The sequence below is a fragment of the Oncorhynchus mykiss genome, chromosome 4 (assembly GCF_013265735.2).
Source record: "Oncorhynchus mykiss isolate Arlee chromosome 4, USDA_OmykA_1.1, whole genome shotgun sequence".
NCBI classification, from domain to species: Eukaryota; Metazoa; Chordata; class Actinopteri; order Salmoniformes; family Salmonidae; genus Oncorhynchus; species Oncorhynchus mykiss.
The window spans coordinates 27,648,042-27,664,724 of record NC_048568.1 but is presented as its reverse complement, the minus strand read 5'-3'; the positions used below and the strand labels follow the sequence as shown (position 1 = coordinate 27,664,724).

Here is a 16,683-nt window from a genome sequence, read left to right as displayed (position 1 = left end):
TTTATAAGATAAGTGTAATGCTAGCTAGCAACTTACCTTGGCTTACTGCATTCGCGTAACAGGCAGTCTCCTCGTGGAGTGCAATGAGAGGCAGGTGGTTAGAGCGTTGGACTAGTTAACTGTAAGGTTGTAAGATTGAATCCCCCGAGCTGACAAGGTAAAAATCTGTCGTTCTGCCCCTGAACAAGGCAGTTAACCCACCATTCCTAGGCCGTCATTAAAAATAAGAATGTGTTCTTAACTGACTTGCCTAGTTAAATAAAGATTAAATAAAGGTGTAAAAAAAATATTTTTTTAATCGGCCAAATCAGTGTCCAAAAATACAGATTTCCAATTGTTGTGAAAACTTGAAATCAGCCCTAATTAATCGGCCATTCCGATTAATCGGTCGACCTCTAGTAGGAACCCAGATGCATCACCTATGAGATTAGTGTACAGTCTATGGCATAGCCCAGTCAACTAGATGCATGAAATCCCCATCATCAATCCATGGTTGCCCACCCAGAGGAGCCTCAGCAGGCTCCGCTCGCAGTCCTGGCTGACTGCTACTTAGCATGCTAGCATCCTATTTAGATAAGAGTGCCTGCTAAGTTTCAAGACAAATATAATATAATAATACAGTATTATATAGAATATATGCCATTTAGCGGATGCTTTTATCCAAAAGGAATTACTGTCATGGTAAAGTGGTTTTGCCAAGCTACGTGGCCATGGGGATATTAAACAGAATTAAAAGTAAATATGAACAGACACCCAATTCGTCCTTCACATATTCAGATTCCGTCCGACCTCAACTATGACTTTTCAACCTCCTTAGTGGCTGGCGTGTGACCTTTGAGGCTGGGCTGGGATCAGTCCTGAGCACTAGAAGCATCCGTTTCTCCATCCTCTCTTCTCCTCATGGGATCAGTCCTGAGCACTAGAAGCATCCGTTCCTCCATCCTCTCCTCTCCTCTCCTCATGGGATCAGTCCTGAGCACTAGAAGCATCCATTTCTCCATCCCCTCCTCTCCTCATGGGATCAGTCCTGAGCACTAGAAGCATCCATTTCTCCATCCTCTCCTCTCCTCATTGGATCAGTCCTGAGCACTAACAGTGCTCTTTAGTGCAGGGCACTACTTTTGACCAGGGCCCATATGGCTCTACATAGGGGATAGGGTGGCCCCAGGCTTAGTGTCTCCATCCATCCTCTCCTCCATGGGAATACGGTCACTTCCTTCCTCTGCATTGATCAATGGCAGCTGTGTTTGTCTAAAGAAAACAGCCCACCTACTGTACGCTCCGTCCATTCAAACCGTATACAGTCTATGATTCCCTATTGGCTATAGCATATTGTCAATCCTCTTCACTCTTCACTCAGTCCAGATATCCTCTCATTGGATGCCATTTTTCACTCACATCCATTAAGTTAAGATACAGTAGTGCAAACGCCCTCTTTCATGTAACCATCAATACAGGATTTGATATTACCCTGGAAGTTGTTGCACACAACAGTTGTACTTATTAAAGTATAACTTGTCTTTATGTAAAAACTATTTTCATGCCAACAGCAATTGATATAACAATAAAATCATAGATATTGGTCTTAGCTCATTTCAAATTATATACTGTATGATGTCCTCCCTCCCCCCCTCCCTCCCCGAGGCCTTCCTATTGGCTGTCGAATGAGTTTAACCTGGTCTCCATCTTCCGGCTCTTCCCAGAGGACAACTTATCCTCAGTGGTCCTCCCAGCCACCGTGGCCACCACCTTCTCCTCATTCTCCGTCCGGCTGCCGTCACACACCAGGTAGATGGCGTTGTCCGTGATGTTGTTCCTGGCTCTGGAAGCATGGCATGCGTTGGATCTACCACACAGCTGCTTCACCTCCTGCTTAAAGGTCTTGCTGAAGATATAGTAGATCAGGGGGTTGTAAAGAGTGGAGGACTTAGCAAACAGGCAGGGCAGCATGGTCACCTCTGGCCGGATGAACTCACTGCCCCTGACGACAGACACCAGGCTCACCAAACCGTATGGAGCCCATGATAAGATGAAGCCCAGGCTGATCAGGACTGCTATCTGTAAGATAGAAGAAACACTGTGAAAATGGGCAGGCAGAGAAAACTATCTGAAACAGAGGGCAGAAAGCAAACCAGCTGAATATACTTTGAAGACCATGCAGTTGAAACATTGTTGTTGAATCCATATCTTCAGTTAAAATCTGATTTGGACACTGTCCCTGAAACAGGATCTTGAACGGTGGGATTAACTTTCTCTTTCTTTGGGCATAAGAAATAACACTGTTAAAATGAATGTATTACCTATGTTTTTATACTTATTTCAATGTATTCCTATCTTTCTGACAAAATATATTTTTTTATCTCCATAGATAAACTGATATCTGCTTTTATCTGGAACAAGAAAAACCCTTGGATACGTAAGAGCGTATTGCAGAGATCTCACCCCCAGGGTGGTCTAGCACTTTCAAACTTTTTCAATATTATTACTATTACAGGCCCGAAATGGTTGACCTTGGAGATGTCATCCTGTGGACCCACCTCCTTAGCTGCCTTACTCTGTTCTAAACTAGCTGAGACAGTTCATTTCCAAATACATTAAGAACCCTATTGTGAAACATTCTCTAAAAAACTGGAAATAGTTCAGGCGATCAGTGAATTTTCAACTTCTGCCCCGTTATTTAAGAACCATACATTCTCTCCATCATTATTAGACCGGGCGTTTCATATCTGGGCTGGAAAAGGGATCTCCTCACTGAACGTTGTACGAGATCTTCAGTTTCTTGGCAATTTCTCGCATGGAATATGCTTCATTTCTTACAACAAGAATAGACTGACGAGTTTCAGAAGAAAGGTCTTTGTTTCTGGCCATTTTGAGCCTGTAATCGAACCCACAAATGCTGATGCTCCAGATACTCAACTAGTCTAAAGAAGGCCAGTTTTCAGCTGTGATAACATAATTGCAAAAGGGTTTTCTAATGATCAATTACCCTTTTAAAATGATAAACTTGGATTTGCTAACACAGTTCTATGGAGTGGCACGACAGGAGGCCCCTCTAAACAGTTCTATGGAGTGGCACGACAGGAGGCCCCTCTAAACAGTTCTATGGAGTGGCACGACAGGAGGCCCCTCTAAACAGTTCTATGGCAACATGCTGGCATGTACTACTCTTCTAGCTAGATGTCTTCTACTAACTAAGTGGAAGGATCGGTTTCTTCCTACTTTTAACCATTGGATAAAGGAAGTTATGCAACATCTCAAGCTAGAGAAAATACGCTACTCCATTAGGGGATCTGCAATTACATTTTATAATATCTGGCAACCTTTCCTATCCTTTGTAGAAGACATGGACCCAGCTAATTTCACAACTCCATAAACCAACCCAAATTAGGATTTGTATAACTATTTTTACTATTTTTAACTTTTTGTTTTATAATATACTTTAATTTATTTTGTACTATTTGATTATTTTACTCATTCTATATCATGCCTGTTTTAAGTCTGGTATTGGGGTGGGGCTCTGTTGGAGCATGGGGGGGGGGTTGGTTTGATTTGGTAGGGGATCAGTGTGTGTTTTGCGCTCTACCTGTTATGTCTGTATTATCTGTATAATCATAAAAAAATGGCAAATAAAAAAACCTTTGAAATCTGCAAATGTATAAAATAACAAATTATCTAGAGGCTGTTTGTTCCTCTATTTTTGGAAGAAAATATCACACATTTCTCAATGTCTGAGCAGTGCAGCTGGAGGCAGAATAATTTATACAATTAGTTTATTCAAAAGGAAGTTTGTTCTGAAGTGTTTTTACATGTATGTAACCCCTTTTTGGCACGATGTCTCCCTATATAAATATCTCTCTATATACAGTACTAGTCAAAAATGTTGGACACCCCTACTCTTTCAATGGTTTTTCTTTATTTTTAGCTGGTTGAGAGAATGCCAAGAGTGTGCAAAACTGTTATCAAGGCAAAGAGTGGCTACTTTGAAGAATCTCAAATATAAAATATATTTTGATTTGTTTAACACTTTTTTGGTTACTACATGATTCCATATGTGTTATTTCATAGTTTTGATGTCTATTATTCTACAATGTAGTAAAAAATTAAGAAAAACCCTTGAATGAGTAGATGTGTCCAAACTTTTGACTAGTACTGTATATACTTTATTTTAAAAAAAATGAAATATACAACAATAGACAATATAATAATAATATTACATCTATACAATATTCCATCAATATTACGTCCCCTTAGTCCTACAGTATCTGACATCCTAAGAGTCAGAATATCTTAATGTTCACATTAATGGTTTGCCTTTAGACACTTTTTCAGGTTTGCCTTGAAGCTAGCAAAGGTACTACACTCTCTCACACTGGTTGTGAGAGAGTGTAGAGTGTTCCTGTTATGGTGCGTGAATGAGGACCCAAAAGCGAATTAACAAACAGAGTACTTTAATGACGAACATACGTGGGCTCAGATGGACAGGTAGATTCCGACAGGACAGGACAAGGTTGCAGCACACACGATGATAGTCTGGTTCAGGCATGAGACACATAAACAAACAAACAAGAATCCGACAAGGACAGGAGCAGAAACAGAGACAGATATAGGGACCTAATCAGAGGGAAAAAAGGGAACAGGTGGGGAACGGGGTGAATGGGTAATTAGGAGGAGACAAGGCACAGCTGGGGAAAAGAGGGGGAGAAAAGGTAACATAACAACGACCAGCAGAGGGAGACAGGGTGAAGGGAAAGGACAGAGACAAGACAACATGACAGTACCCCCCCACTCACCGAGCGCCTCCTGGCGCACTCGAGGAGGAAGCCTGGCGGCAACGGAGGAAATCATCGATCAGCGCACGGTCCAGCACGTCCCGAGAGGGAACCCAACTCCTCTCCTCCGGACCGTACCCCTCCCAATCAACAAGGTACTGGTGACCACGGCCCCGAGGACGCATGTCCAAAATCCTGCGGACCCTGTAGATGGGTGCGCCCTCGACAAGGATGGGGGGGGGGGGGGGGGAAGACGAGCGGGGGCGCGAAGAACGGGCTTGACACAGGAGACATGGAAGACCGGGTGGACGCGACGAAGATATCGCGGCAGAAGAAGTCGCACTGCGACAGGGTTAATGATTTGAGAGATACGGAATGGACCAATGAACCGCGGGGTCAACTTGCGAGAAGCCGTCTTAAGGGGAAGGTTCTGAGTGGAGAGCCAAACTCTCTGACCGCGACAATATCTAGGGCTCTTCGTTCTACGCTTATTAGCAGCTCTCACAGTCTGCGCCCTATAACAGCAAAGTGCAGACCTGACCCTCTTCCAGGTGCGCTCGCAACGTTGGACAAAAGCCTGAGCGGAGGGGACGCTGGACTCGGCGAACTGAGATGAGAACAACGGAGGCTGGTACCCGAGGCTACTCTGAAAAGGAGATAGCCCGGTCGCAGACGAAGGAAGCGAGTTGTGGGCGTATTCTGCCCAGGGGAGCTGTTCTGACCAAGACGCAGGGTTGCGAAAAGAAAGACTGCGTAAGATGCGACCAATAGTCTGATTGGCCCGTTCTGCTTGACCGTTAGACTGGGGGTGAAAGCCGGAAGAGAGACTGACGGAAGCCCCAATCAAACGGCAAAACTCCCTCCAAAATTGAGACGTGAATTGCGGACCTCTGTCCGAAACGACGTCTGACGGAAGGCCATGAATTCTGAAAACATTCTCGATGATGATTTGTGCCGTCTCTTTAGCAGAAGGAAGCTTAGCAAGGGGAATGAAATGAGCCGCCTTAGAGAACCTATCGACAACCGTAAGAATAACAGTCTTCCCCGCTGACGAAGGCAGTCCGGTGACAAAATCTAAGGCGATGTGAGACCACGGTCGAGAGGGAATAGGAAGCGGCCTGAGACGGCCGGCAGGAGGAGAGTTACCGGACTTAGTCTGCGCGCAGACCGAACAAGCAGCCACGAAACGACGCGTGTCATGCTCCCGGGTGGGCCACCAGAAACGCTGGCGAATGGAAGCAAGCGTACCCCGAACGCCAGGGTGACCGGCTAACTTGGCAGAGTGAGCCCACTGAAGAACGGCCAGACGAGTAGGAACGGGAACGAAAAGAAGGTTCCTAGGACAAGCGCGCGGCGACGGAGTTTGAGTGAGTGCTTGCTTTACCTGCCTCTCAATTCCCCAGACAGTCAACCCGACAACACGCCCCTCAGGGAGAATCCCCTCGGGGTCAGTGGAGGCTACTGAAGAACTGAAGAGACGAGACAAAGCATCAGGCTTGGTGTTCTTAGAGCCCGGACGATAAGAAATCACGAACTCGAAACGAGCGAAAAACAGCGCCCAACGCGCCTGACGCGCATTAAGTCGTTTGGCAGAACGGATGTACTCAAGGTTCCTATGGTCAGTCCAAACGACAAAAGGAACGGTCGCCCCCTCCAACCACTGTCGCCATTCGCCTAGGGCTAACCGGATGGCGAGCAGTTCGCGGTTACCCACATCATAGTTACGTTCCGACGGCGACAGGCGATGAGAAAAATACGCGCATGGGTGGACCTTGTCGTCAGAGAGGGAGCGCTGAGAAAGGATGGCTCCCACTCCCACCTCTGACGCGTCAACCTCGACAACGAACTGTCTAGAGACGTCAGGTGTAACAAGGATAGGAGCGGATGTAAAACGATTCTTGAGGAGATCAAAAGCTCCCTGGGCGGAAACGGACCACTTAAAGCACGTCTTGACAGAAGTAAGGGCTGTGAGAGGAGCTGCCACCTGACCGAAATTACGGATGAAACGACGATAGAAGTTCGCGAAGCCGAGAAAGCGCTGCAGCTCGACGCGTGACTTAGGGACGGGCCAATCAATGACAGCTTGGACCTTAGCGGGATCCATCTTAATGCCTTCAGCGGAAATAACAGAACCGAGAAATGTGACGGAGGAGGCATGAAAAGTGCACTTCTCAGCCTTCACGAAAAGACAATTCTCTAAAAGGCGCTGGAGGACACGTCGAACGTGCTGAACATGAATCTGGAGTGACGGTGAAAAAATCAGGATATCGTCAAGGTAAACGAAAACAAAGATGTTCAGCATGTCTCTCAGGACATCATTGACTAATGCCTGAAAGACAGCTGGAGCGTTAGCGAGGCCGAAAGGAAGAACCCGGTATTCAAAGTGCCCTAACGGAGTGTTAAACGCCGTCTTCCACTCGTCCCCCTCCCTGATGCGCACGAGATGGTAAGCGTTACGAAGGTCCAACTTAGTGAAAAACCTGGCTCCCTGCAGGATCTCGAAGGCTGAAGACATAAGAGGAAGCGGATAACGATTCTTCACTGTTATGTCATTCAGCCCTCGATAATCTATGCAGGGGCGCAGAGACCCGTCCTTCTTCTTGACAAAAAAAAACCCCGCTCCGGCGGGAGAGGAGGAGGGGACTATGGTACCGGCGTCAAGAGCTACTGACAAATAATCTTCGAGAGCCTTACGTTCGGGAGCCGACAGAGAGTATAGTCTACCCCGGGGGGGGGTGGTTCCCGGAAGGAGATCAATACTACAATCATACGACCGGTGTGGAGGAAGAGAGGTGGCCCTGGACCGACTGAACACCGTGCGCAGATCGTGATATTCCTCCGGCACCCCTGTCAAATCACCAGGCTCCTCCTGTGAAGAAGAGACAGAGGAAACAGGAGGGATAGCAGACATTAAACATTTCACATGACAAGAGACGTTCCAGGAGAGGATAGAATTACTAGACCAATTAATGGAAGGATTATGACAAACTAGCCAGGGATGGCCCAAAACAACAGGTGTAAAAGGTGAACGAAAAATTAAAAAAGAAATGGTTTCACTATGATTACCAGAAACAGTGAGGGTTAAAGGTAGCGTCTCACGCTGAATCCTGGGGAGAGGACTACCATCCAGGGCGAACAAGGCCGTGGGCTCCTTTAACTGTCTGAGAGGAATGTCATGTTCCCGAGCCCAGGTCTCGTCCATAAAACAGCCCTCCGCCCCAGAGTCTATTAAGGCACTGCAGGAAGCTGACGAACCGGTCCAGCGTAGATGGACCGACAAGGTAGTGCAGGATCTTGAAGGAGAGACAGGAGTAGTAGCGCTCACCAGTAGCCCTCCGCTTACTGACGAGCTCTGGCCTTTTACTGGACATGAAGTGGCAAAATGACCAGCGGAACCGCAATAGAGACAGAGGCGGTTGGTGATTCTCCGTTCCCTCTCCTTAGTCGAGATGCGGATACCTCCCAGCTGCATGGGCTCAGCACCCGAGCCGGCAGAGGAAGATGGTAGTGATGCGGAGAGGGAGGCGACGGAGAGCGCGAACTCCTTTCCACGAGCTCGGTGACGAAGATCAACCCGTCGCTCAATGCGAATAGCGAGTTCAATCAAGGAATCCACGCTGGAAGGAACCTCCCGGGAGAGAATCTCATCCTTTACCTCTGCGCGGAAACCCTCCAGAAGACGAGCGAGCAAGGCCGGCTCGTTCCAGCCACTGGAGACAGCAAGAGTGCGAAACTCAATAGAGTAGTCTGTTATGGATCGATTGCCTTGACATAGGGAAGACAGGGCCCTGGAAGCCTCCTCCCCAAAAACAGATCGATCAAAAACCCGTATCATCTCCTCCTTAAAGTCTTGATACTGGTTAATACACTCAGCCCTTGCCTCCCAGATTGCCGTGCCCCACTCACGAGCCCGTCCAATAAGGAGAGATATGACGTAGGCGACACGAGCAGTGCTCCTGGAGTAAGTGTTGGGCTGGAGAGAAAACACAATATCACACTGGGTGAGGAACGAGCGGCATTCAGTGGGCTCCCCAGAGTAACACGGCGGGTTATTGATTCTGGGCTCCGGAGATTCGAAAGCCCTGGAAGTGGCCGGTGGATCGAGGCGGAGATGGTGAACCTGTTCTGTGAGGTTGGAGACTTGGGTGGCCAGGGTCTCAACGGCATGTCGAGCAGCAGACAATTCCTGCTTGTGTCTGCCTAGCATCGCTCCCTGGATCTCGACGGCTGAGTGGAGAGGATCCGAAGTCGCTGGGTCCATTCTTGGTCGGATTCTTCTGTTATGGTGCGTGAATGAGGACCCAAAAGCGAATTAACAAACAGAGTACTTTAATGACGAACATACGTGGGCTCAGATGGACAGGTAGATTCCGACAGGACAGGACAAGGTTGCAGCACACACGATGATAGTCTGGTTCAGGCATGAGACACATAAACAAACAAACAAGAATCCGACAAGGACAGGAGCAGAAACAGAGACAGATATAGGGACCTAATCAGAGGGAAAAAAGGGAACAGGTGGGGAACGGGGTGAATGGGTAATTAGGAGGAGACAAGGCACAGCTGGGGAAAAGAGGGGGAGAAAAGGTAACATAACAACGACCAGCAGAGGGAGACAGGGTGAAGGGAAAGGACAGAGACAAGACAACATGACAGTTCCACGCAGAGTGTTCCATAATCCAGATGCTCTGACTGAAAAAGCAGTCTGGCCAAATTTGGTGTACCTAAACTGAGCATTCCCCTCAGGTTGAAGCTCTTGTGGTTTTCCTCTGGGATTTAGTCTGTTCTTAGCTCTATCCTTTTTCTTTTCATCCTGAAAAACTGCCCAGTGTGTCAAGCATACCCATAGCATATACCAGCCATATACCATACCCATACCAGCCACCACCATTCTTGAAAATAAGGAGGCAGTTACTTAGTGATGTGTTGTATTGGATTTGCCCAAAACATAAGGCTTTGCATTTAGGTCAAAAAGCGTATTCTATTGCTGTTATCTTTTTTTTCAGTATTACTTTAATGCCTTGTTGCATGCATATGCATGTTTTGGATTATTTCTGTTGTTAATCCATCCTGTTTTCTCCAGAAGTTGGAACCGGTTCAGGGAACAGAAACAAAAACTGGGAACGAAAGTGATCTATACTGTTCCGGAACAGAACTGTTATTTTAAAAGCACGTGAACTGGTTAATAACGTTCTTTTACGTTTCCGGGCATTTTTTGTCAGTCGCACAAAAAACGCAACAAGGCGCCTGTGCAAAGCCTTCATTCTTTTTCCAGTGGTTGCCTGCCAACCAGCTGAAAAATACTGACGTTACAAGCGTGAAATTAGGGAGAAAGATTTTTAATTAGAGAAGAATGGGTTCAGTTTTTCAATGCTAGTTAAGGATACTATAGTTATTATGTTTCAAATTAGATTTATTAACTACAAAAAGGTATGAAGTGTTTTTATTTAAATAGAACAGCGCCGGCTTTAACAGGTCAACATTTAAACGAGTGTGCGTTTGACAATTGCGCCAGCTTAACCCCAGCCTAAAATAGAGCCCATTGTGAAAGATGCAGTTTCATTCATTCAACTCATGAAAAACGTTATAATTATATACACTGAACAAAAATATAAATGCAACATGTAAAGTGTTGGTCCCATGTTTCATGAGCTGAAATAAAATATGTATTTCTCTCAAATTTTTGCACAAATTTGTTTACGTTCCTGTTAGTGAGCATTTTTTTCTTTGCCAAGATAATCCATCTATCGGACAAGTGTGGCATATCAATAATCTGATTAAATAGCATGATCATACACAGGTGCACCTTATACTGGGGACAATAAAAGGCCACTTTAAAATGTGTAGTTTTGTCACATTCACAATGCCATATATGTCTCAAGTTTTGAGGGAGCGTGCAATTGGCATGCTGACTGCAGGAATGTCCACCAGAGCTGTTGCCAGTGAATTGAATGTTCATTTCTAAACCATAAGCTGCCTCCAACGTCGTTTTAGAGAATTTGGCAGTATGTCCAACCGGCCTCACAACCGCAGACCAAGTATATGGCGTTGTGTGGGCAAGCGGTTTGCTGATGCCGATGTTGTGAACAGAGTGCCCATGGTGGCGGTGGGGTTATCTTATGGGCAGGCAGGCATACGTTAAGGACAACGAACACAATTGCATTTTATCGATGGCAATTTCAATGCACAGAGATACCGTGATGAGATCCTGAGGCTCATTGTCGTGCCATTCATCCGCTGCCATCACCTCATGTTTCAGCATAATAATGTACGGACCCATGTTGCAAGGATCTGTAGACAATTCCTGGAAGCTGAAAATGTCCCAGTTTTTCCATGGCCTGCATACTCACCAGACATGTCACCCATGTTGCTCTGGATTGACGTGTACGACATCGTGTTCCTGTTCTCGCCAATATCCAGCAACTTTGCACAGCCATTGAAGAGGAGAGGAATAACATTCCACAGGCCACAATCAACATCCTGATCAACTCTATGCAAAGGAGATGTGTCCCACTGCATGAGGCAAATGGTGGTCATACCAGATACTGACTAGTTTTCTGATCTTTTTAAAGATATCGGTGACCAACAGACACATATCTGCATTCCCAGTCATCTGAAATCCATAGATTAGAGAATCATTTATTTATTTAAATTGACTGATTTCCTGATATGAACTGTAACTGTTGCATGTTGCGTTTATATTTTGGTCAGTATATATAACGGAATAAGTTAAAAGTATGTGTAAATAGGCCTGTATAATGTCCATATTCTAGTCCTTTAAAAAATCAATTTAAATTAAGATGGTGTGACAAAAACAACTCTATAGGAATTCAACTCCAAGTCAGCAAGTCACTCACTATGAGAAGGCGGCGGTGCATCTTGATGATGTTTGGGATATTTTTGCTGTTGTCGAGGGACTTGTAGGTAATGTACAGCTTCAAGGCAATGCCAAAGTAGCAACAAAGGATGATGAAGGAGGGCCCCAGCAAGTTGAAGGAGAAGACGGAGATGACGAAGGAGAAGCCTTGTTCCTTCATCTCTCCCCAGGCTAGGGTGCAGGAAAGGCCAAAGGGCTCTGGACCGTACCGGCCCCAGCCCAGGAGAGGGAAGCAGGCCCACAGCAGGGCATAGAGCCACGTCCACAAACACAGGAGCTTCACGTTCCTCCGGCTGATCTTCTCCTCTAGGGAAACACACACAGACAGTGGGTCACTAAGAGGTTTAGGGGGAGAGCAGTACTTCCTGTGTGGCTCAGCTGGTAAGAACACTAGCAACAGAAAGGCCATGAGCTCATGTCCTGGAGGGCTTACATACGCACACCAAACATGTAAGCACTCACTGTACTGTAAGTTGCTCTGGATAAAAGCATCTGCTAAGTAGTATATATTACACTTCTGACCTCAAGGTCCGAATTTTAGACATTTTCCCTGATCTCTGTACTGTGAGAGTGAGAATATGATTTGAGCAGCTTTATATAGTTTATCTGTTGCTATTTCTGGGTTGTATTCTTCAAACATACACAAATTCCAATGGTCCTAACATCATTCCCTGTGGTACTCCTACTCCACATGCTCTATATACTCACTGGGAGACTGGAGGCTGAGGGAGACGACGAAACGCACCACAGCCATCACGGTCATGGTCATTATGCTGGCCGTGCCAAAGAAGAAGCCTACCAGGCCGTAGTAGATGCATGTGGTGTCTCCTCCCAGCCAGTGGTGGTTCCAGGCCGAGGCCACAGCCAGAGGGTACATGGCGACAGCAGCTCCCAGGTCGGTCACTGCCAGGTTGACACTCAGCAGCTCCGGGGGCTTCATGTGAGATGAGTGCTTAAATGCCATAATGAGCACCAGCAGGTTCCCCACAATGGACAATATAGCTAGAGAGAGGGGAGAGAGACAAAGAGGGAAAGGGAAGAGAGCGAGAGGAAATGGGAAGGAAGAATAAAGAGCAATATGATGAGAAAGAGAAACAGGAAGAGAGATAGCGATAGAGAAAATAGGAAAAGAGAAAAGACCTTGCCTTAACCCTCCATTTCCCAACACCCAGGCCAGACCCAACAATCAAACCAGTCTAACATTGGTTATTTTCTTGTCTGGGAAAACACTAAATTATTAGGCATTCAAAAAGCACATGAATCCCTCCAGAGAGAGATTGATTTGGTCAACATTGGTCAACACCTTCAATGCCCAATGTAATGGTTTAGTGAAAGAGATTACATAAAGTTAACACAAGATAGAGCAATAGCATGAGCCATAGAGAGTTAACCGTTGAATTTTCAGACAACCCAGAGGGTTAACTGAAGATCAGAACTAGATTCCTCAAGCTGTCATGGCGATTGGACCATTGAAAAGAAACCTCTGTTTACCAACAGGAAAACATCAAGGTTGTATAAACTGTGAATATTTTCTCAATGGGTCTTTTGTTGTGCCAATGAATGGCGAGCACATTCAGTTTTGTTTGATTGGGAGTATTTGAGGTCATCAGTAATAGACAAGAAAACAGGTCTGATAGGATCTGACAAGGATCCAATTTTGAGCCTAATATAATTTCCAGATAAAAGAAATATGAAGAGTATATGCCTCTGGCAGAGGTTCGTCGTCTGAGTAAATTAATGTGGGCCAAAAAAATATCACGTTACCTTTAACTCCAAATACACAGGAGTTAGATAAGATAAAGTAAGATCGAGTTCAGACTTCAGCAGGATATTGATAACTCAGTAAAACATTGTAAATTGGTTTTATTTCAATGCACATTGAATTAAATAAAAAAGCTATTGGAAAAACAAATCCCGTTTTCTGTGGTATACCCCACACAACTGCAGGTCAAATGGAAGGAAAGAGACATCCCACTAAAATCAGCAAAAGAAGACACCTGATTCCTGGACAAGGACAACAGTGGAAATGGCAATGAATGAACTGTATAGACTACAGGACAGCCTCTCAACAGACAATGTACGACAGATGGGGCACTGGAATACTTAGGCTACTGAAACACTCTTTTTGAAAATACAATCATAGCACCACTCAGGAGATCTGTCTAAATGAATAACACTTTAATGACTATTGGCTATGCAGCTTAAATGAGAACCAATTCATTGGTAGGCTATAGCCATGATGTATTTGTTCAAGCAAACTGACAAGTGAACAGGACAACGTGATTGCTATGATCTGGACAATTATTTGCGAATGCTCCCCAGCCGATAGGCTCCAAAGGCCTGGGTGTCTTCGCCCAAGACATTAGTGACCACTGACCCGCTGTTTGTGTTAGAGATGTGAGAAAACAACAATCCTAGCCCCATGTCATCACAAAGAGGAACTATAAAAACATCAGTGAACATTTTTTTTTTACATTATCTTTATTTTAGTGACCTTGCTCGTATTTCAGCTGTCTCTGAACCTGATTTAGCTTTGAAGCTTTTTGCAGATGTCTTCCACACTATTGTGGATAATCATGCTCCCTTCCAAAAATTAAGGGTTAAAGCTAGATTGAATGCCTGGTACACTCCGGAATTATCAGAAGTCATTCATAAAAGAGATGATGCTTGGGTCAAGAACAAGAACAGAGGCTTAGGCCTGGACTGGCAAGCTTTTAAGCAACTGAGGAATCATTGTGTAAAACTAATCAGAAAGGCCAAATCTGATTATTATGTAACCGCTCTTTGGATTGCAATGGGAACATGGCTAAATTCTGGACTACTGTCAAATCCCTGAAGGGTTCTACTTACTCCTTTGGGCCACAACAAAATCATTTAGACACTGGTCTCATTACAAAAAAAGAAATGTCATCATTGATGCATTTAATCACCATTTTACTTCAGCGTGCGATCTCTTTGAAAAAACTTCTAAGCCTATTCACAATGATATTGCGCTGGAAGCTGATAGGGGAAACTGGCTGAATGATCAGAGAAATTATAGTCAAAGCTTTTCTTTTAGGCTATTTACAGAAAATAAGTCCTGGATGCTTTGCTAGCAATAGACAACAAGAAATCCACAGGGGCCGACCAATTGGATCCTGGTCTGTTTAAGTGTGCAGCACCCATCATTGTTTGCTCAATAACCCATATTTTTTATTTAACATTGTTATCAGGAAATATTCCAAAAGTATGGAAATCAGCTTGTGGCTTCCTTATCTAGCTAAGATTCTTGAATCCTTGGTAAATGTACAATTTAGCTTGTTTTATGTAAACCAATCATGGTTTAGGCCTGGGCATGGCATTATTACAGAAACCACTATAGTTGTTAATGATCTTGTCAATGCTTTAGACACTAAAATGAAATGTGTTGCTTTGTTTCTGGATCTGTCAAAAGCTTTTGATACGGTTGATCAGGATACTTTATTGAATAAGTTGTCCTCGATAGGCCTGAGCTCTGACGTATGTTCATTGTTTCATGATTATCTTATTGACAGAACTCTGGCCATCAAGATTGATGGAGTTAAGCCTGAATTTCTCCAAGTACATAAAGGTGTACCACAGGGGTGGATTTTGGGACCTGCTCTCTTCACTATTTAAAAAACACCATTGGTCAATCAAGTTCATCTATACGCGGATGATACATATGCTATTGCGCCATCTGTTGATCTGGCTGTGTCAAATCTACAGTTAGATTTTATAGCTACTGTATGTAGGAATCCCTTGCTGATTTGCTTAACATGGCCAATATGAAATACATGTTTAAACTCTCGTAAGAATGTTGCTGATTAATTACATGTTCATTCATTAGACAGTTCTCCAATTGCACGTGTTACCGCATATAAATACTTAGGCATTTGGATTGATATGAATTTGACCTTTAAAAAACATGTAGATGAGCTGGTTAAGAAGCTAAGATGTAAAGTAGGCTTTTTCTACTGAAACAGATCATGCCTTTCCCTAAGCAATAGGAGGCAGATTATTCAGTCAATCTTTTTATCTGTTCTTGATTATGGTGATATTATTGTGAGTAGTGCTACTACACTTAAACCTCTGGATGCCATTTAACGTAGTGATCTTCGTTTTGTTACAGGAGACAGTTTTGATACTCACCACTGCATCCTGTATCAAAAGGTCTCGACATTACTGTATTTTTGCTTACAAGGCCCTACTACTTCATAAACCTCCGTCTTATCTAACTTTGCTGTTGAAGTATCGACACCTGAGTTGCCTAACCCTTTCACAGGATTGGTTAACTCTTGACGTTCCTAGGGTCTCCACCAAGCTAAGTAAATCTGCTTGTAGGTTTAATTCATCGCATTGTTGGTACAAAATTCTAAATACATTTCATCTTGATGTTCTGGTGCCTTTTGGGCAATTTAAAGTATTGATTGAGGACTTATTTGTGGAGGAATGTAACAGTTTTTCTGGGTGATTTGTGATGTTTTATTTGTGCTTCCCATAACTTTTTAATTTAATGTGTATATACTGTATATGTTGTATTAAGGGCACATTTGAAATATCTAAGTCTCAATATGTCTTCCCTGTTAAAATATATATATACATACAGTTGAAGTCGGAAGTTTACATACACCTTAGCCAACTACATTTAAACTCAGTTTTTCACAATTCTTGACATTTAATCCTAGTAAAAATTCCCTGTCTTAGGTCAGTTAGGATCACCACTGTATTTGAAGAATGTGAAATGTCAGAATAATAGTAGAGAGAATTATTTATTTCAGCTTTTATTTCTTTCATCACATTCCCAGTGGGTCAGAAGTTTACATACACTCAATTAGTATTTGGTAGCATTGCCTTCAAATTGTTTAACTTGGGTCAAATGTTCCGGGAAGCCTTCCACAAGCTTCTACAATAAGTTGGGTGAATTTTGGCCCATTCCTCCAACAGAGCTGGTGTAACTGAGTCAGGTTTGTAGGCCTCCTTGCTCGCACCCACACGGTTTTCAGTTCTGCCCACAAATTGTCTATAGGTTTGAGGTCA

At 44.2% G+C, this 16,683-nt stretch overlaps 1 protein-coding gene across 1 annotated transcript in view; it reads right to left on the bottom strand.

Moving 5' to 3' along the window:
• Nucleotides 1–305: 305 nt before the first annotated feature.
• opn8b (opsin 8, group member b) overlaps nucleotides 306–16,683 on the bottom strand; it is a 39,720-nt gene continuing 23,342 nt past the window's right edge. Inside the window, exons 2-4 of the mRNA XM_036975468.1 lie at nucleotides 12,355–12,648; nucleotides 11,627–11,952; nucleotides 306–2,058 (exon numbers count right to left, since the gene is read on the bottom strand). Coding sequence (XP_036831363.1) covers nucleotides 1,651–2,058; nucleotides 11,627–11,952; nucleotides 12,355–12,648 — 1,028 coding nt within the window. The 3' untranslated portion in view covers nucleotides 306–1,650. The remainder of the gene's footprint in view (nucleotides 2,059–11,626; nucleotides 11,953–12,354; nucleotides 12,649–16,683) is intronic.